General features: G+C 35.4%; 1 protein-coding gene across 2 annotated transcripts in view; it reads left to right on the forward strand.

Moving 5' to 3' along the window:
- The window catches only part of GBE1 (1,4-alpha-glucan branching enzyme 1), a 285247-nt gene that overhangs the window by 107130 nt on the left and 155410 nt on the right, over positions 1 to 22707 (forward strand). The window contains exons 4-5 of one of the 2 annotated variants that reach the window (XM_036444398.2): positions 20290 to 20415; positions 21242 to 21377. In XM_036444398.2, the coding sequence (XP_036300291.1) occupies positions 20290 to 20415; positions 21242 to 21377 (262 nt within the window). The remainder of the gene's footprint in view (positions 1 to 20289; positions 20416 to 21241; positions 21378 to 22707) is intronic. The other variant, XM_045584062.1, reaches the window with a different exon arrangement.

Here is a 22707-nt window from a genome sequence, read left to right on the forward strand (position 1 = left end):
GTTCAGTAGGTCTTGGGCCTGGGTGGGCCTGAGGATTTGCATTTTCACAGGTGCCCAGATGATAACCAGTGTTGCTGGAACAGGGACCACACTTGAGAATTGCTCAAAATCCCATTCTTTAGCACATGCCATTAAGTCATGATGCTTTACCAAACAGAATGATATCCTCAAATCTTTATTTTCTTCTTCTTCTTTTAAATATGTAGATTTTGATTAGTTGTATATAACTTCTTTAATTCTAATATGATTTGGTTGCAATAAAGGGCTGCTTGAATAAGACTCTCTCTCTCTCTCTCTCTCTCTCTCTCTCTCTCTCTCTCTATATATATATATATATATATATATATATATATATATATATATGTGTGTGTGTGTGTGTGTGTGTGTGTGTGTGTGTGTGTATATATATATATGTATATATATATTTTTTTAACAGAGAGACCAACTTAGACCCCAAAATAGTTTCTATTGAATGCCTTTAAAACAAACAAACAAAAAAAAAACCAACAAAAAAAACTTTTCTCACTCTCCAGAGTATGCTGTTTCCCCCCACATCAGATAACCCTAATGAGTGATACTTATTATACATAGTCACAGTTACAGAGCTCCTTAATGTCCCAGAGACCTTCTCCATCCCCCCTCATGCAAAACGACATTAGAATATAGAAATCCATGTAGTCACTTTATATTAAGCTAGTGCTTGGAGCACTGCTATAGCATTATTTTTCTCTTTGTAATCCCTACCTGAGGAACCCACAACTTGGGTATGTGTCCTGACTGGAAGCCAAACCCTGGACTTTTTGGTGTATGGGGAGACTCTCCAACCGACTGAGCCACACGGTCAGGGCTAGGGTTTTTTTTTTTGTTTGTTTGTTTTTTTTTTCCAAAGCATTAGAGAATATCTTTAATTGGAATATCCTAAATTTAGTGTTTTCATTTGGGGTCCATCTACCAGATTGTTAGCTGCGTGTTGTGACAATTATTTTGTATATTGACTTGGATAAAAAAGACTTTGGAATGTGTGAGTTCATTATTTGCCATTTATAAGTTATATACCTTTGAACAAGTTACATGTCTGTGCTTTTTGGCTAGTCGTCAGTTTGCAGTTTAAAGAATGTAATGAATATATCTCAAAAGCTTTTTAAAGAAATAGTATTCAAGCAGATCTCAATGTTGTTTTTTAAAATTTTATCTTTATTGTTGAAAGTATAACATACATCTCCCTCTTCCCTCTCCCCCCATTGACTCTTCCATCCACACCTGCTCCTTCTAGGCCTTCACCACACTATTGTAGGTATCCATGGGTTTGCATATAAGCATATAAGTTCACCAGCTAATTCCCAAACCCCCAAAAACCCTGAACCTGCCTTCCCTCTGAGATTCATCAGTCTGTTTCATGCTTCTGTGTCTCTGGATCTATTTTGTTCATGAGTTCATTTTGTTCATTAGATTCCACATTGTGAGTGAGATCATGTGATATTTGTCTTTCTCTGATTGGCTTATTTTGCTTAGCATAATACTTCGCAGGTCTTTCCAGTCTATCTCAAAGAATAACATAACTTTCTTTTTAACAGCTGTATAGTATTCCATGGTGTAAATGTACCAGAGCTTTTTTACCCATTCATTTACTGAAGGGTACTTGGGCTGTTTCCATTAGCTATTATAAATTTTGCTGCTGTGAACATAGGGGTGCATACATTCTTTCTGATTGGGGTTTCAAGTTTCATAGGATATATTCCTAGAAGTGGGATCATTAGATCAAATTGCAGTTCCATACTTAAGTTTTTGAGGAAATTCCATACCGGTTTCCATATTGGCTGCACGAGTCTGCATTTCCACCAGCAATGTACTAGGGTTCCCTTTTCTCTAGATTTTCAATAGCACTTGTCATTTATTGATTTATTGATGTAGCCATTCTGATAGGTGTGAGATGATACCTCATTATGGTTTTAATGTGCATCTCTCTGATGGTCAGTGACTTTGAGCATTTTTTCATGTCTCTCTTGGCCTTCTGTATATACACCAACTTACACTATACACAAGAATAAACTAAAAATGGATAAAAGCTTTACATGTGAATGGTAAAGCCATAAAAATCCTAGAAGAAACCATAGGCAGCAAAATCTCAGACATGTCTCATAGCAGTGTGTTTACCAATATATCTCCTAGGGCAGAGGAAGCTAAGGAGAAAATAAACAAATGGGACTATATCAAAATAAAAAAGCTTCTACATAGCAAAAGAAACCATCAACAAAATGAAAAGGGAGCTCACTGCATGGGAGAACATATTTGCCAATGATAACTGAGAAGGGGTTAATTTCCAAAATATATAAGGAACTCATACAACTTAACAAAAGGAAGACAAACAATGTAATTTTTTTAAAAAAATGAGCAAAGGACCTAAATAGACACTTCTCCAAAATAGACATACAGAAAGCCAAGATTTCAATGTTGTAATTTTTCATACTCATACTAAATAAGAAATATAGCAATTATTTCTTTTTACTTTCAAGGTAAACAAATTAAAAAGTTTGTCCTTTCATAATTCATCTGGTAGAACAAATTGTCTTTGAGTTTACCTCCCAGTAAGATTATTTAATGCACTGCCATGTTGCACCAGGATATCTAATATATAGTTGATACCATGTGATATTTTTCCTGTGCACTGTGCTTTGACTGTATGTCAATGCCAGTCCTACCTATATTTGAGAGGACATGAGTCTTCATGTCTTCTCTTTAAAAAAAATTGTTTTTAAAAATTAACTTTAGAGAGGAAGGGAGAGAGAGAGGGAGAGAGAGAATTATCGATGATGAGAGAAACTCATTGATCGGCTGCCACTTAAACATCCCACACTGGGGATTGGGATTGAGCCCACAATCTGGGCATATGCCCCGACCAGGAATTTAACTGTGACCCCCTGGTTCATAGTCAATGCTCAACCACTGAGCCATGCTAGCTTCATGTTTTCCTGAATAGCAGGTAACAACAGCACAAGGTATATACAGTATGGACTGCAGTGAAATTGCCTGTGTCCACCCATTTCCAGCACCTGATAATTGTGTGACCTTTGGCCAATCAGTTGCTTTTCTCAGTTGCTTTCTGTAAAGTGGAAATAATAATAGTACTTACCCCATAGAACTGATAATAGCATTTAATTCGATGCATGGTACTTATTTAAAGCTCTCTCATCTCACCTATTTCTTTCCTCCAGGCATGTGCTCAGAGCCCAAGTGTACTAAGCCTTCCAGGGTCACATCCTTTTAGACTTTGTAAGCACCGGCCAAATATTTTATAAATTTGTTTAATGAGGCCATATGTGATGACTGTCTAATCAACATTATCTCACTCCCTACAAAATGCTTTTGACTGAGATTCAGTTGGTGTGTTTGTGGGATTAATCCTACCAATGATTGAAAATTTACAAGAGTGTCCTTAGAAATGGTAGGCTCTGACCAGCACTTATTCATGAAAAGAATTTTATGTGTTTTTGAACAGTCATTTTAACTTAATGTTTACATTTTAAGAATCTTTGAACTATTTCTAAAATCTCTGTACAACTTTAAAAGAAATCTTAATGAGATGTTATGGGAGAGAACAAGAAGACTATGAGAATGAAACTACTACTATAGTGAAAATGGATAGATAATCCTTAATGAGGAAAGGAACTTTTGGAAAGGAGAAAAGTTGGTTGTTTTGAAATTAAACAGATATAAGAATGTAAATAATCAATAAGATATAAGCAATAATAAAAATGACTAATATTGTAAGCACAGGAATTAACCTGATACTGTTCTTATATTGCACTCATTTTTATCCATTCATTAACCAGGTGAATCTTTTATAGTTTACGAGAGGCTCAGTGCATGAAATTTATGCAAGGGGGAGGAGGCGTCCTTCAGCCCAGCCTGCATACTCTCGCAATCCTTGGGGGATGTCGGGACTAAATTGGCAGTCAGACATCCTCTCGCAATCCCAGACTCTGCATGCACCAGTGACCATACTTTTCATACAGGTGAAAGGCATCTTGCTGTTGTATGGGCAGCTACATTTTTTTGCCCTGAGAATAAAAAGTAGTATATATAACATGATCCTTCTGAGGCAGTAGTACCATTTTTTTCCCATTTATGGGTGAAAAAACTGAAGCAGAGAGAAGTTAAGTAGTTGGCTTTGTCAAAGTTATAAGTGTCAGAATCAAAATGTGCCAGCCAGAGTCCATGCATGGCATCACTGGCTCATCCTGTTTTGTTTTGTTTTTCAGTGTTAGAGTGCCCTTGCAGGGTTTTAATTTTTAAATATAACAGACTGTTCCCAATATATAGGATAGAGTCCCTAGGCCTGGCTGGCGATGAGGACCATCTGTGGGGTGACTGGCAGGTGAGGCGGTCAGGACCTCCCCCTGCCCCACCACCACCTCCCGCTGGCACCCATCTTGGCTGGTGACCTGGTGCTGCCCACTGGTTCACTGCTGGGGTGGCTCCTGCATTGAGCTTTTGCCCCCTGGTGGTCAGTGTGCATCATAGCAGCCTTTTGTTTCACAGTTCCCTCATTGTTGATTTGTATATAGCATGAAGACAATTCCCATAGTGTTCTCAGTGACCTCCAAGAAGTCACAAGATCAGATTTGGCTGTTTCTGTTATAACTCCTGAAGCCTGTCAACTATATATTGACATACCACTTAGTATAGTTATTTTGTGTTTTATGTAATTGTGTCAACACACAAGTGAAATTTGCCAAAAATATAAAGGATATTTTAATTTATCATAATTATAAGGAATATATAGATAAAACAAATTTCCCAGGGAATGGGGAATGGTAATGTATTCTAAAAGAGAGATGCCATTACAAAAAAATCCATAATTCATACATAAATTGTATAGTACCAGGCAAATATTTACTTTACTTAGACTAAAAGCTTTGTATTATTTATAAACGATCCTTACTTATTTATGAAGAGAGGATTCTACTAGATATACTTGAGAGATCATTTAAATTAGACTAAACTTCAAAAATAACGAATTTGAAAATAAAGACTTTTATAATTTAGATTTATTAGGCAGTTCTGTTTTGCTGTCCTAATTAGTTTAAAATAAGCTATTTTTCTAGAAGAGTGATGAAATCAATATAGCTTAACTTTTTAGCCCTGGGTTCAATAGTGCGTATTTTCTTGTGGGTTTTTGAAAGAGGATAGAAGTTAAATCTATACGTACTAGTAAACACAAAATATATTCATGAAAATACACTGATATACTGTTTTAAATTTGCTTAATATTCATAGTAAAATACTCTCTGGATGTACTGCAAAAAAAGTACATTTGTATTACAGTTATATATGTATGAATCACATCTTTCCAAGTGAGGTAAATTTGATGACTTTGAAGTGTACAATTGACATTTAATATGAGGAAACAAGCTCATTTTTTACTTGCAAACTTATCACTCTCAAAAAGTCTGCCATATTCTTGATTTTCCAAGATTTAAGCTTTTAGTCTTGTTAGTTTTCTTTATTACTTTTTGTCTTTGTATTTCTGTCATATTTAGTTAGGTATAGCTGATTTTAACTCTGTAGAAATTCTTGAATATTGTTTTTTTCATTTGTAGCTTGGTTCTTCAATGTCCTTTTGTCTGAATGTCTCCAGTAGATTATCCTTTGGACCACTGGAGGTAGTAGTTTTTAAAGATGGGTTGCTATCACCATCAAAGAGGAAGAAATCTCTGTATTTTTATTTTTATTTTTTAATTTAATAAATCTTTATTGTTCATATTATTACAAGTGTTTCTCTTTTTCCCCCTCATAGCTCCCCTCTACCCGGTTCTCACCCCACCCTCTGCCCTTACCTCCCCCCCACTGTCCTCATCCATAGTTGTACGATTTTTGTCTAGTCTCTTCCTGCATCCCCCACACCCCTTTCCCCATGAGAATTTTCAGTCCACTCCCTTTCTATGCCCCTGATTCTATTATATTCACCAGTTTATTCTGTACATCAGATTTTTAATTCACTTGATAGATATGTATTTGTTTTTCATAATTTTTATCTTTACCTTTTTCTTCTTCCTTTTCTTAAAGAATATCTTTCAGTATTTCATATAATACTAGTTTGGTGTTGATGAACTCCTTTAGCTTTTTCTTGTCTGTGAAGCTCTTTATCTGACCTTCAATTCTAAGTGATAGCTTTGCTGTGTAGAGTAATCTTAGTTGCAGGTTCTTGCTATTCATCACTATGAATATTTCTTGTCACTCTCTTCTGGCCTGCATAGTTTCTGTTGAGAAATCAGTTGACAATCATATGGGTGCTCCGTTGTAGGTAATTAACTGTTTTTCTCTTACAGATTTTAATATTCTCTCCTTGTCTTTTGCTCTTGACATTTTATCATGTGTCTTGGTGTGGTTCTCTTTGGATTTCTTTTGTTTGGGGCTCTGTGTGCTTCCTGGACTTGTAAGTCTATTTCTTTCACCACGTGGGGGGAGTTTTCAGTCATTTTTTCAAATAGGTTTGCAGTATCTTGCTCTCTCTCTTCTTCTGGCACCCCCATATTCTGATGTTGGTACACTTGAAGTTGTCCCAGAGGTTTTTTACACTGTCTTCAATTTTTTGGGTTCTTTTTTCTTTTTGCTTTCTGGTTGAGTGATTTTTGCTTTGTATTTCAAATCTTTGACTTGATTCTTGTGATCCTCTAGTCTGCTGTTGGGTCTCTGTATCATATATATATATATATATATATATATATATATATATATATATATATATATAATTTCAGTCAGTGTATGTTTAATTTCTAGTTGGTCCTTTTTCATATCCTTGAGGGTCTCACTAAATTTATCGGCCTTTTCTAGGAAATTCTTGAAAAACCTTTTAACTGTGATTTTGAACTCTATATCTAGTCATTTGCTTTTCTCCATTTCCTTAATTTGTGATCTGTTTCTTTGTCTCCACATTTTCTCTGCTTCCCTGAGTTGGTAGGGTAGCTTTGTGTGCTAGGTGTCCTATATGGCCCAGTGTCTTGGCCTCCCCAGTTACCTGAGGTGGACATTCTTGGTGCACCCCTTTGTGGACTGTGTGTACAGCCTTGTTATAGTTAAGTCTTGATTGTTGCTGGTATAACTGGAAGGATTTGACCTCCAGGCCAATTGCTCTGAAGATCAGCTGTGACTATGCTGGGAAAACTTCTGTGCTGGAGACAGCCTTATGGGATAAGACTTGAAAAATTGCAAAAGCCTTTGTGCTCAGCTTTGATGGGGAGGAGTCTCAGGGCTGAAAAGACAGTCTTGGCTTCCCGTCTGCCTTGCCCTATAGGCCCCTGGGTTTCAGTGTCGCTCGGTAGTCACTGTAAGCATCTCTAAGAGTAAGCAACCTTCGAGTTTTGCCAGCTGCCAGACAGTCCAGTTTTCCCCTCAATGAATCTGCGTTCCCAGATTCTAGCCTGGAACTGGAGTTCAACACAAAGGGGAGCTTCCATTTCCCACCCTTTGGAGAAAGCCATCGGCGCATTCACCAGTCAGTCCTCTCTTTGTGTACTCACACGAGCACCTTTAGACCTCTGCCTTTCACGGCTCCCCTGAGTTTCGGCCTGACAGTCCAGATTCTCCCTTCCCCTCTCCCTCCATATAAGCCTGGGTACCCAGGGTCTCACCCGGAATTTGGATTCAGTGCATTTGGAGCTGGGGTTCAGTGCAGTAAGTAGCTTTTTGTCTCCTTCCTGCTAAAGCCAACCAGGCACTTAGCTGCCTGCACGCATGTCTCCGAATCTCAGCCTTTTGCAGCTCCTTTGATTCTCTATGCACTTTCCTCTTTCCTTTTAGTTGTAGAATTTTCACTCAGCCAGATTTCCTGTGGTTCTGGTTGATGTTCATTTTGTCTTTTAGTTGTAGTTTAGAAATTGTGTGAGGCAGCAGTTTAGGTGTTTAACTAAGCCACCATCTTGGTTTCTCCCAAAACTTAGACTTTTTTATTCTTCCCTAATCTCTGTATGTTTAAATAGCCAAAGAGAGAGGCAGGGTCTGATCTGCAGCCTCCCTGGGAGCTGTTGATCAGCTGATGCCTCTCTGTTTCTCTCCAGGCTGCACCAGGAGCCATACCTCTGTTTTTCTCTGGACCTCCTAGGGAGCTGCTGATCAGCCCCACCTCTCTGATTAGGCCTGTAGTTGGGCCTGGAGACAATGGCATAGAAACCAACCAATCAGAACCAAATCTGGATGAAGTGCCAGTAGCAAATGGTTGCCTAGGAGGTGGAGCTTTTGATGCCTACTGGCATAGGAATCAACCAATCAGAACCAAATTGGCCAGCATGGGAGGTCATTTGGGGGTGAGATCAGGTTGGCATGAGAGGGTCATTGCAGGTGAGATCAGGCCAGCAGGAGAGGGAAGTTAGGGGCGATTGACAGGCAGTCAGAGGGAGATAGGGGCTATCAGGGAGGCAAGCAGGTAGGTGAGCAGTTAGGAGCCAGTGGCCCCAGATTGTGAGAGGCATGTCCTACTGCCCATTTAGGCCCGATCCCAGGGATTGGGCCTTAACCAGCATTCCAACATTTCTCAAGGGGTCTGATTATAGAGCATGCAGGCTGGGCTGAGAACCCCCCCCCCCCCCCCCCCGCATGAATTTGTACATCAAACTACTAGTTTAATCATAATATAATTCAAATATTTATTTTCTTTGGTCTTTTTACTTCATTCATTAATTTTCTTTTTCTTAATTTAGAAACTGGATTATATATTTTTATTCACCCCAAAGATGCAGTATATTTTGAAAGGTTTGATTTAAGTGACTAAGTAAATTTGTGAACATTTTGAGTAAGAAGCTCTCAGGTGCAGCATTTAATATTTGTAGTTTTAATAATCACTGCAGGAAGTGGATAATATTCTGTCTCAATTTTTTTTGGACAATACTAAATCTTATTTTCAAATAAGAATAACCAATAAATTGTAGTTATCATAATGTCTGTGCTCTGAATCAGTATTTTTATTCCAAAGTCTAAACAATTTAAGACTTATGTTATGTATTTTTTTTCTACAATTGAGAGCTCCATGAAAGAGTTAGAGTGTCTTTTATTTTATTACTGTGGATCGTGATTATATTGTATATATATATATATATAACTGTGCTCTTTAGGCAATTAAAATCAAAAGGCTAAAATAAACACGTAATTTAAATTTTTAAAAATGATTTTAGTTCAGTAACTCAGGCATTAAGTCCTATTTGAGTATGTCACTTATGTATCAAATTGATACATTTATGCCAGTGGAGTTATATCTCCCTCTTTTGGAAAGCCAAGGCATGGCATTTTTATTGAAATTAAATTATTTTTCATAGATAATCAAAATTTAGAAAATATGTTTCCTATAACTTTGGTGTTAGTTTTCTGTCCTCCATGATACTTTTTAAATAGTAAAAACCTGTCCTTTTATCATCAATACACTGGTCCTGTAGTTCTTTGTCTTTTGCTTTCTTGGGTCTATCTCTTATCTCCTAAGGCACTGGAGTGCAGAACACAGAATCAGAAGTAAGGACAATAGGCAGGGTTGTGGTAGTGGATAAAAATAGGACTCAAGAAATCTTTATTTTAAAATGTTTCTCATCTAGTTCTCATTGCACATTCAGGGTTGAAAACAGTTGCCAAAGACACACATGTATAAAAATCTACTATTCTCTTTACTGAATTCAGGAGGAATATGTTCATATTCCAAAAATGTCATAGTTCAGTGTATACAAATAAATTTCAAGTGTTTAATTCCTTCTGTTAAGGTCATGGGGACAGTATAATACATTGTAGAATGATAACGATGAAAATATTATTTTCCTCTTTTTGTTTTAGTGCTTCCAGAAGTGAATCATATGTATCTAAAAAATAGACTTCATAAATAACTGTTTCCTGACTGCTCTCTTTATTTGAACATTGATTCTAGAAATATTTGAAATGTATTCACAGATTTTTTCTTATATCCATGTATTGTGAAATATATTTCACTTATTTTTTTGTCCTCCAAAGCTAGATTAGTATATTTTAAATATGATTATAAAGTATTCATATTTCATTTTTCTTTAGGAGTATTTTAAAAAAATATATTTTATTGATTTTTTACAGAGAGGAAGGGAGAGAGCTAGCGAGCTAGAAACGTCGATGAGAGAGAAACATTGACCAGCTGCCTCTTGCACACCAACGTACATGCCCCTGACCGGAATCGAACTCGGGACCTTTCAGTCCACAGACCGACACTCTACCACTAAGCCAAACCGGTTTCGGCTAGGAGTATTTTTTAAATAAAAACATTCAATGCTTTTTCCCATGAGATTTTCTTAAAGGCAGATTTTATTTTATATTTGATCTTTCAATGCTGTGCAAGGAAATTACACTTTATAACTATTTATGTGGGTATTAGTTTTGGTTATGTTTAATAGAAGTATTTGCACTTTGACCATATGTGCCTTCAAATAATAATGAATAAAGGTACCCTTACAGGACATAATTTTTTTCTCATGTTAAAGTATACACTGTATAATCTTTTTATGATTTAAATATTTACATTTAATCTGAGTTTTTTTATTGATTAACACTGTTAAATGTATGTAAAATGTCAATATTCATATTTAATCCTGTTCAGTTTAAACGTTTGTTTTTTTTTGTTTGTTTTTTTTCTTACTGTTCAGTCTGTTCATTATTACTGTCCTAATATGCCAATAGCTGTAAATTTCCCTAAGTGAATCAGTTAACCTTAGGTCAGTGTGTCTCACCATGTGGATATTCTCTGTGATTCAAGTCTCACACAGAAGTTAGGTGGGTAATTCTTTGACATGTGCTTTATTAACTGCACTAGAGGCCCGGAGCATGAAATTTGGGCATGGAGGTGTGTGTGTCCCTCAGTTCAGCCTGCACCCTCTCCAGTCTGGGACCTCTTGAGGAATGTCTGACTGTTCGTTTAGGCCCGATCCAACTGGGCAGTTGGATATTTCTCAGTTGCCCTCTCACAATCCAGGACTGCTGGCTCCCAACTGCTCACTTGCCTGCCTACCTGCCTGATTGCCCATAACCACTCCCCTGCCAGCCTAATCAATGCCTAACTGCTTTCCCCTACTGGCCTGATTGCCCCTAACTGCCCTCCACTGCTGGCCTGGTCACCCCTAATTGTCCTCCTATGCAGGCCTGCCCCTAACTCTCCTCCCCTGCAGAGCTGGTCACCCCAAATGCCCTCCCTTGCTGTCCCAGTCACTCCTAACTGCCCTCTTTGCCAGCCTGGTCACCCCCAACTGCTTTCCCCTGCTGCTTTAGTCACCCCCAATTGCCCTCCCCTGCAGGTCTGGTTGCCCCTAACTGCCTCTCCTGTTGCCTGGTCCCCCCCGCAACTGACCCCCCATGATGGCCTGGTCGCCGCCCCCCCGCCCCCCAACTATCCTCCCCTGCAGGTCTGGCCCCTTCCAACTGCCCTCCCCTGATGGCTTCATCACCCACAGCTACCCTCCCCTGCAGGCCATCTTGTGGTGGCCATCTTTGACCCCAGGGAAGCAGCCATCTTCTGGTTGGAGTGATGGTCAATTTGCTTATTATCTGTTTATTATATAGGATTGTCTAAATTTCCTTGCCTCTCCTGAGAGCTAGTCAAACTTGGTGATCCAATTTCATTGGCTTTCCTATGCCTGTACTATCTATATAAAAATGGGAATATCTATGTTTAATAATTTAAATTCACCTGAACTAGAAAGGCTTTAGGTAAATAGCTCTATTTTGAAGACTCCTATTGTATACCACCACTTCTACCCACTATCACTCTCTCTCCCTCCAGTGCCAGAGTCCATTATCAAAAGGATCACATTTGCGCTGGTAGGTTTGGTTCAGTGAATAGAGTGCCAGCACATAGAGTGAAGGGTCTTTGGTTTGATTCCTATCAAGGACATGTACCTCAGTTGCAGGCTGGATCCCCAACCCACATTGGAGTACAAGAAGGAGGCAAGCAATTGATTTATGTCTCTTACACCAATATTTCTCTCTGTCCCACTCTCTTCCATTTTCTCTTAAAAAAAAAAAAAAATCAATGGGAAAATATCCTCAGGTGAGGATGTGAGGATTTACAACAAAAAACAGATCACTTTAATACTTTACTATCTTTTATAACCAATAAGAATGCTGTAAAAATCAGTTGACAAGAAATTATTGTTGATAAGAAATTATCTAAATACATATCTTGAGTTATATCTACTATGTAGTCATCACCTATTTCCTATTACACTCTCTTGTTTCATTATGTTCTCATTTCTTGGAGGTTGTACTTATTCCCTGTCAACATTTTATACACATATTTGTACTTTTCACCCCCTAAAGCCATCTATATCTGGAAAAATCCACATCTTTTAGAATAAAAGAGAAAAAAGAGTTATAGCATTGCAAATTATATTATGAAGCCTTAATTTATAAAGAATATTTAACATTAGGAAGAATTCTTTTCAACATTGCCCATTTTCTTTAATAATTTTTTGTTATATTCTTAGAGATATTATTTTAAATGTGTATTAAATATATAATTATAGTTTTTGTCAAAGATTTTATGGTTTTTAGAATTATGTATTCTATATCTAGTTTTTGGAATTTCTATTGATTTATTCTATAGCTGAATTATTCCCCCTCCATTTTATAACTGATACTCCATTGCAATAATATTTAGAGTGACTGCTGGGGAAATACATTCTTTTCTTATGATTAGATTTATCACTATATAGACTTTTGTAATTATACTTAATAAATTATTCTAAAGAGAGCTTTAATTCATCTTACCATATATAATAACACCCAACCTAGCACTTTTGAAAATACTTCTGACAATTTTATTGACATTTTACCAGATTGTCACTCTGTTTATTTAATAGAATTTTAGCCTTCACTGCACATGGATGAGTCTCTTTGAACTACACTTTTTTCAGTAATGAAAACTCACTGCTTCCCCTCTCTCCCTTTTCATAGCTTTTTTCTCTTTTATTACTATATTGATCTTTCAGTATTTTGGAAGTTTAAATTTTATACTTTTCTATCATGTGTAATTTATTTGTTTTCTTGTCTAAGACACCTAATCAATCTTTACCCAATTACAACATTTCAGTATTCTTCCTATTTTTTTCACATTGGAATAGTTGTTCTCACTTACTCAGGGATATTGTTTTCAATACCTGATTGTAAACCTCACATAATCCTTTTGGTTTTGGTTTTTGTTTTTAATGGCCTCACTTTGTAAGATTTTTATTTCAGTCAAAGACAGTACCAGAAAAAAATAGTTATATTACTTAGACTAGAAGATTGGGGAAATAGGGTAGAAACCTTTGGGAATAAAATTTGTCTCTAAATTATTCAATATATAAACCTATCCTATATAATAAAGGGCTAATATGCAAATTGACCCAACAGAGGAATGACCACTCACTATAATGCACACTGACCACCAGGGGGCAGATGCTCAACATAGGAGCTGCCCCTTTGGTCAGTGCACTCTCACATGGGGAGCGCCATTCAGCCAGAAATTGGACTGACAGCTGGGAGTGCATCAATGATGGCAGGAGCTGGCAGGGAGCAGGCCTACGTTGGCAGCGGAACATTCCCCAAGGGCTCTCAGCCTGTAAGAGGTCTCAGGCTGGGTTAAGTAATCCCCACTCCTGAGTGCATGAATTTCATGCACCAGGCTTCTAGTTTTTAGAATAAGAAGCAACTACTGATCTTCATTTGTTTCTTTTTGACAATATTCTGCAGTTTCTTCTACCTGTAAGTATGAATCTTTCTAACTCTGTAATTCTATAATTAGTGTTAAGTCAGGAGCAAAGTAACTATGAGTATTATAACTAAAAAATTGTCTCTTTTTGTCCTATACATGAGTGTACTATATGCTAAAGTTTGTATAATTTGATCTGACACTCGTTTTTGTCACATGTCAGATTTATTGTCCATAACAAGTATTCTTAATCTTTTCTTTTAAGGAAAGATGTAAAAAAAATATATATATATATATCAGTGGCTTTATTTCTGTTAGGGAAATCTTTATTCCTATTGAAGTTGTTATTAAATGCAATGCTGGAACAATTTTTGTTTCTATTTAAAAATACAACAGAATTGTGATAACATGTTTTTAAGTAAGAAGTTCCCATACAAAGCTAAATAATGGGAATCAATGAAAATGTATTAATGGTAAAAGGGCTTAATCTCCAAAATTTACAGGTAACTGATACAATTTAGCAAAAGGAAGATAAACAATCCAATAAAAAACTGGGCAAAGGACATAAATAGACACTTTTTGAAAAAGGACATACAGAAGGACGAGAGACACAGGAAAACATGCTCAAAGTCACTAATCATCCGAGAGATGCAAATCAAAACAACAGTGAGGTACCAATTTATACATGTCAGAATGGCTATCATCAACAAATCAACAGACAAGTGCTGGAGAGGATTCAGAGAAAAAGGAACCCTTTTGTAATCCTGGTGGGAATGCAGACTGGTGCAGCCTCTGTGAAGAACAGTCTGGTGTTTCTTCAAAAAATTAAAAATATTGATAGAACTTTCATTTGACCTAGTAATCCCACTTCTAGGAATATATCCCAAGAAAACAAACACCAATCAGAAAGGACATATGCACCCCTATGTTCATACCAGCACAATTCACCATAGCTAACTAAGATTTGGAACTAGCCAGTGCCCATCAGCAAAGTGGATTAGAAAACTATGGTATACCTACACAATGGAATACTATGCTGCTATAAAAAAGAAGGAATTCTTACCATTTGCAACAGCATAGATGGAACTAGAGATTATTATGCTAAGCCAGTGGTTGGCAAACTCAGTCAACAGAGCCAAATATAAGCAGTACAACAATTTAAATTTCTTTTGAGAGCCAAATTTTTTAAACTTAAACTTCTTCTAATGCCACTTCTTCAAAATAGACTCACTCCGACTGTGGTATTTTGTGGAAGAACCACACTTAAAGGGCCAAAGAGCAGTAAGTGGCTCGTGAGCCGCAGTTTGCCGACCACGATGCTAAGCGAAATAAGCCAGTTAGAAAAAGATAAATATCACATGATCTCACTTATTTGTCTAATATAATGAACAACATAAACTGATGAACAAAATAGAAGCAGAGACATAGAAGTATTGAACACATTGTCCAAACTATGAGGAAGGCGAGGGTGAGAGGATATGATATTAACTAAAGGACTTGTATGCATGCATATGAGCAAAACCAATGGACACAGTAAGGGGGGGTGAGAGCTTGTGCTTGGAGGGGAGGGTACGGGGGAACAGGTCAATGGGAGAAAAATGGAGACTTATGTAATACTTTATAAATAATAAATAATTAAAATAGTATATTGCTTTTGAAGTTCAACTGGTTTCTATCTTTTTTTCTTAACTAAGCTTCTAACAAGGATATCACATATTCTTTTCTTTGGCACAGTGTCCAGTACTATGTAATATAAGTACTTAAGGAGCTTAATCTGATCATTTAATCTCTTTTCTACTTTTCCTAACCCTTGAACATTGTAGGTTGTATAATAAGGACATGCTGATTTTCAATGGTGATTCTATATGTACTTGGCTTGTGTAAGGTTATTTGATTAACTGAAAATTATGAAACAAAGATGGGGATCTTGAAAATGTATGTATGGACTTTGATATACAGGTAAATCTTACAGAAAAAATTTAAAACATTAAAATACTAGAATTTCATACTTATATAAACCATGGGAAAATCAATTATAGCACATATATAACTCTAATTCATATAATTTTACTTATCTATTATATATCACTCTATCAAAGTTTATCCATAAAATGGCCATTTACACATATGGGCTTTATTATTATGAGAAAACTGCCTCGATACATTTATTGGTATCTTGATTTTCTTCCTCATTACTTCAAAATTAACTCAAAGTTCATAATGAAATATTTTTTAATATTAGATAGCATTCTTGATATTTCTAATTAGAAAATTTAAAATGAAATTTCTTCAATAAGCATAATTATAATTATAATTTTTGCCAGCTGATCTTCTATTTATTTAAATAGGATCATTTTTGTAAAATAAATCAAATATGCCAGGTATTGGGTTGAAAAAAAATAATCCTGTAGCTTTTTCCTTATGATAATTATAGAGCTTTTATTTGCATCCTATAAAGAGTGATTCTTTTTTTTCGATCTCTGAAAATAATTTCATGCAAATAGGCTAGCAATAAAAACTGCCTATTACAAATTCACCTTTTTGAAGGGTCTCCTTATCAATTCAGAATTTCAGCAATATTTATCCTGAAGGAGTTTGCTTTTCCTGGGAATTGTCAAAAAGACTTATCTTGTTTAATGAAGGTCACTGAAAGGCATTGGTATATGCTTGTCTACTTTTGTGAGTAAGAAGTTAATAAGAGATAAAATGTGTTATTTAGGCTACTCATCAAGATGTCTTTATCTTTTAACTCTTTCTGGCACTGATATAGATGAACTAAATTTAAGTACTAAGTATACCGATTAATAATGCGGATTTTGTAATCAAAGAAAACAGGATAATTTTAAGAGAAACATCAAAAGTGCTTTATGCAAAGTAATGCCCATCGCTAGCTACACATTTCCCCCATCTTTCAGGTAATTTGTGGATACCGTCCCAAAGAATTTTTCTTGTTTTGAGGCAAACCATTCAGAGACATTGAGGCAAACCATTTTCCACTTGTTCCTATGTTTTGAAGTGCTGTTCAGAAAGTATGTGTGCCATTGATTGGAACGAGTGGCAATCTGAAGGAGTAAGATCTGGTGAATATAGTGAGTGGGTTAATACTTCCCAGGCAAGATCTTTTAGCATGTTTTAACTGGTTTTGAAGTGTGTGATGGTGCTTTATCATGAAGCAAAGTTTGCGGTGTTTTCTGGCACATTCTGGCCGTTTTACAATCAAAGCGTGGTTCAAATTGATTATTTATTGTTGGTAGTGATCAATGTTAATGGCACATGTCAGGATTGTGGTCTTGATCCCCAGTTGGGGACATGCAGGAGGCAGCCAATCAATGATTCATATCATTGATGTTTCTATCTGTCTCTCCCTTTTCCTGTCTGAAATCAATAAAAAATATAGACTAATATATGAAAAATTAGATATGATATAAATTTGAGGTAATTTAAAAGAAGAAGAGATTATATTGATTTATAAATTAGAAATGAACTTGCTTGGTTATTTACTTTGACCTGTACCTCATTAAGTAGATATCTTTAGTAATATATTTTTTCAAGCCCTTTGTAAGTAATTTATTTTGAGAAAAGGTGTATATTTAAAGCGTATTGTTGTGCTTTTGGTAGTGAAATCTGGGAAATTGAATATCTGTTTCTTCTATATGTTCACTCATGATACCCAGGGTTACATTCAATAGCATTTTTCAGAATATGCTAACATATCTTACCAGCTGAGCATCTCCACTGTGTTCATATAAAATTGTTGGTTACCTGGAGAGCATCTTATCTCAGTAATTTTCTAGTTCATAGGAGCAATATTTTTGGCAAGAAGCCTTTCAAAATATGTTTCCAGAATGAGTGAACACACACACACACACACACACACACGCACACACCACACACTTTTTTCCCCCCTGTGTTCACTATTTTATCCAACAACTTATTATAGTGTATGTTTGAGTTTTAAATGACATTTCTAAATAAAATTTCACTTCATATAGTTCACTCTCAATTTGGCTTTTGCACAGGTAGAGGTTTCTTTTAATTTAATAATGTCTTTTGATAATAAATCTTCCGTAAGTAAAGAGATAATTTGGATCATTAAGAAAGAAACTAATAAAATTTTTATAATTAACATCCAAAATGTAATAGTTTTACAAAGATCTTTTTTCCTATAAAATTTCATCAAGATATTGTTTTCATTAGTATATTTATTTAAAATGATTTGATAGATCCTTAAAGTTCTGTTTTTAACATCACTATATTTAAGGCACACAATATATCTAACTTGGTTATTAGCACACCTCCACAAATGTGTTTGCAATTATATAATTTATCTACTTACAAGCCTAACTAAAATACTTATTTTTTGCTAATTTTTCAGAAGCTCTACAAGTGAAACAAAGTGATAACAATATAGTAGCATACAACTAGAAAATAAAAGCTATTAAAATACCTCTATCCAGAGACAACCAGCTTAATATTTTGTCTGTCTTTTTAAATACTTTAGTCTATGAGTTCGTGTGCATTTTCATTAGGAAATGTAGCACATTATTTTTTATAACTTGAAAAAATTCCCATCCGGTCAGTGTGCTCAGTGGTTGAGTGTCAGCCTATGAATCAGGAGGTCATGGTTTGATTCCTGGTCAGGGCATATTCCTGGGTTGCCTGGGTTGCAGTCTTGATCCTAGTAGGAGGCATGTAGGAAGCAGCCAATTGGTCATTCTCTCTCATCATTGATGCTTCTATCTCTTTCTCCCTCTCCCTTTTCCAGTGAAATCAATAAAAATATATAAATTTTCTTGCCTCCTTCAATGCATATAATTCAATAGTACAAGTTTTAACAACCACATATTATTCAGTCATTTACTTCTTGCTAATAAAAGTAACACTAAGATTAATAGAAAAATATATAATTTTGGGGGCATCTTCCTAATTATTTCTACAGGGCAAATTTCTATAACTCAAATTGCTGAGTCACTGAGAATATTTTAAATATTTGATGCATATTGCCAAGCTGCTATTCAGAACTGTTATACTATTTTATACTCCAGTTTCATCACGGATCTGCCTTCTCTATCCTAAATTGTGATTTGAAGTCTATTAAGAATAAGACAGTGAGTTAGGGAGTTCGGTGTTCACTGTTTGCCTCTGCCACTCAGTGACTTTGGGATTTTTGGCAACTGACATAATTTCAGAATTTACGTTATAAAGGTTCTATTGAATAAAGTGAAATATAACTATGAATGTTCTTTCTAAATTATAAAACATTATATAAACATTTAATTGCCAATTAATTATACAGACTTGAGCTTTTCTCTATTAAAGGAAACTGAAGAATATGTCCTCTCTCAATGCTTAGAATATTGTATAGCTCCTGATCTAAGAACTTTAAAAAAAGCTCTAATTTCAGTCACTTGGTCACTTAGTTCATGTAGCTTATTTTTAAATGTAACCATGCTAATAAATTCAGTCCTCTATTTCATACTAAATCTAAAATGATAGATAAAGTGAAAATTATATTTGTATTTTACTCTTATTTATTAATTCATGCACTAGAGGCCCAGAGCATGAATTTGTTTACAGGTGGGGTCCACCCGGGCTGTTGGCTGGATGACTCCGCCCCTGGTAGGGGTGTCGGGGCCTGTCAGAGCAGAGCCGGCTAGGAGGTGGGACCTTGGTCAGTTAGCTGGCTGGCCCTGCTCCTGACTGGGGTTAGGGGTGGGGCCGAAGGTGGTTGGCTGACCAGTCCCGCCCCTGGTCAGATTCCCAGTTGAACTCCCAGTCTTACTCCTGGTTGAGGGGACAATTATAAAAGGCTAATATGCAAAATGTCCCTGTAGGAATTCGACCGAGAGACTGGCAGTTCTATATTGCTTGCTATGTATGACATGCGCTGACCACTGGGGTGGTGCAGCTGAAAGGAAGACCCCAGCCAGCAGATGGAAGTCCTTGATTGTCCCTGATTGATGGCCAGGCCTAGGGACCCTACCTGGGCCTCTAGTTATTGTATAGGATAACAATATTGATTCTAATGGCAAATAAAGGAGTGGGTGGCTAAAAGGTAAAATGTTTGGTTTTATGTGGTAAAACCACTACTTGAGTATAGAAGAATTTGAAAAGCATTAGAAAATATTTGCAGGGTAGTGTGTGTAAGTGTGGTATGATATAGGCATTAATTAAACATTTTTTCTTCTTAAGCTTCTTGAAAATGTTGTAATTATTTGCTTTGGAAAGGAAAATACATAGATGGTGATATAATTCACTTGTCGCTTTTTTATACAATAGGGTAGGATTATTTCCTCCTGATGTTTGATTTATTGACTGCAGTCCCCAAATAATATTCATGGCTTATTATTGTGTACAGTATGTTGACTTTAATTAACCACTCTAATGATTGGTTTGCAATCATGGAAATTATATAGAATCATAAATTATTCTAACTGGCAGTAACTTTAAGGGTCATATACTATAGCAGATGAGAAAAGCAAGGTCCATAGAATTTAAACATCTTTAAGGTCACACATCTGGATGGTAGTTTAGATTTTACAATCATAGCAGTCCTCAAAAACTATTGTGCATTATCTTAAAACAATAACATTTTGTTCTCTTTTTAGGTAGTTATTAAGAGTAAAAGTGGAGAGATTTTGTATCGTATTTCACCATGGGCGAAGTATGTGGCTCGTGAAGGTGATAATGTGAATTATGATTGGATACACTGGGATCCCGAATACACATACAAAGTGAGAAAAACACATCTTTAAATAAATGCTTATGCCAGTATTTTTAGGAAAATTAAATTTTATTTTTTATAATTTTTATAGTAATGTTCAACTTTTCAATGCTGGTTTAATATTTTATGTCATACTGTATCTGTTTGCTGTACATATATCGGATTCATCATCTGTTGCCAATGAAGTATGAAAATGAGTTTTTGTTTTATCATCTATTTCTGAGGTTGAAGGGGGAAAGAAAACGAAATATATACATAGTGACCTATAAAGAATAGTAATTATTATTAAAAATCATAAGCACAATTTCTGATTCATCAAAGACTCTTCAGTGATGTAATATTTTTCCTTGTCATGGGTTAGAAGCAGTATTATATCCTTAAGTCAAGGAATAGTGAGGACATTTCATAATTGTATTGGTGAGTGTAATTATTAAGACTGTCTTATTTAAGAATTATAGGTATCTTTGAACTCACTTTTTTGTCCTCTAAGTTATTAGAGCTTGTTGATAAGTGCTTGGCATTTAATAATTATGTATGCATTTCACAGATGTTATGTTTTCTCTAGAGCTTAGGCTCAAAAATATATCTTCACTCAATGATGAGGCAGCTGATACATGATTTCTCTTTTAAAAATAGATTCATTAACATGATTCTGAAAAGTATTTGTTTCCTAAAAGAAAATTTAATGGATGTAGCCATTCTTTTTTTGCATGTGAAAACATTTCAGGAGTATTTATTTGACTGAGCTGATCTACTATTTTACTTAACATGCTTAATCAGCTAGTGTCTTACCTGCCTTTATGTTCTAATTGTGTATCTAACTTTATATTCTGTAGTTTAAGCATTCCAGACCAAAGAAGCCAAGAGGTGTAAGGATTTATGAGTCTCATGTGGGAATTTCGTCCCATGAAGGAAAAGTAGCTTCTTATAAACATTTTACATGTAATATACTACCAAGAATCAAAGACCTTGGTAAGTAATAACTGTGATTTTTACTCAGATAAAATTTTAATGAATCTGTTCTCTTATAAAAAAAAAGCTAATTACAAGTGTCTTTTTTTTGTGTGTGAAGAGATTAAATATGTAATAGAAATGCATTTTATTTTAGGCTTCTCAAATTGCCCTGTAATAGTGATAGCATAGAAAAGAGAAATGGGATAATAAGAATTCAAGATATTATTCCAATTTCAATTTTAAGTAATATGAACTAATAGCTTGCAAAGCTGTAGATAAATATGTAAGCATAATTACTTTTTACAGAAGAGAACTTTTATCACATTAAGTGGTCATTGAGTAAAGTCTGTTCATTTTAGTTTGTTGGGGAAAAACTGTACAGTTGTAAAATGACTGGAACATATTATATCAGAGCCATTATATATACAGCTCTTGTCTGGATGACATATTTGACAAATATTAATGGTGCATCTTCTGTGTGAAACACATTGTTGTAGATGTTTGTGTTTGGGATTGTAATGACACAGGTCTGTCTTCATGGGAATAAATAGAATGAATAGTGTACTGCTGAATCATTGATTCAGTATGCTTTAAATCTGTTTTTTTATAGGTATACTTAAAAAAAAATAATTTCACAGCATATTAGCACCTGCTCCAGTGGCTAGGCAGCAATATAAAAGTATAGTTAATTATTTTGCTTTTGCTAGGCAGTCCAAATTTTGGCTACAGGAAAGTTTTGCAATTCATGGTTAAAGTTTTCCCTTATATATGGGTCTTAATTATCTGTGATAATGAGGTCATGTTCTAGAAACCAAAGTTAAATAACTGTTAGAGAATATAATATTGATTATATTTAATATATATTATATTAGAACCATTGTATTTGAGGTGTTCTTCATTTTATAATGTAACAAAATTTAAAAGTATATGTTAATGTATTTTATTATAAGCAAATAATCAGATAAAAACCTTTCTTTTAATAAAGGCAGTGCCTCTTTTTATTTATTTATTTTTAACAGTGTAATAGTTGCATATGTATTTTTATGGTTACTTTGTTTTTAATGGCGATACTGGTTTGCCATTTTAACGACTGATACTAATCTTTCCTTTTCAAATAAATTTAAAGTGGAAATGGTGAGTTAAAGGGAAAATGTGTAAGCAATCACACAGGTGATATACACATGCCACAAAATCATGGAGATGGTATAAGGATTGCTGAAGACAGAAGACACTGTCTTCAGCAATCCTTATGTAGCCAAAGGCCTCTGTGGACCAGCGTTCTTCTGTTCTGGCCGTGACTGTGTGCTGATGTTTTCTCTGTCCATTGCTGCTCTAACATCAGCAACCA

The sequence above is a fragment of the Pipistrellus kuhlii genome, unplaced genomic scaffold, assembly GCF_014108245.1.
Source record: "Pipistrellus kuhlii isolate mPipKuh1 unplaced genomic scaffold, mPipKuh1.p scaffold_m20_p_2, whole genome shotgun sequence".
Classification (NCBI taxonomy): domain Eukaryota; kingdom Metazoa; phylum Chordata; class Mammalia; order Chiroptera; family Vespertilionidae; genus Pipistrellus; species Pipistrellus kuhlii.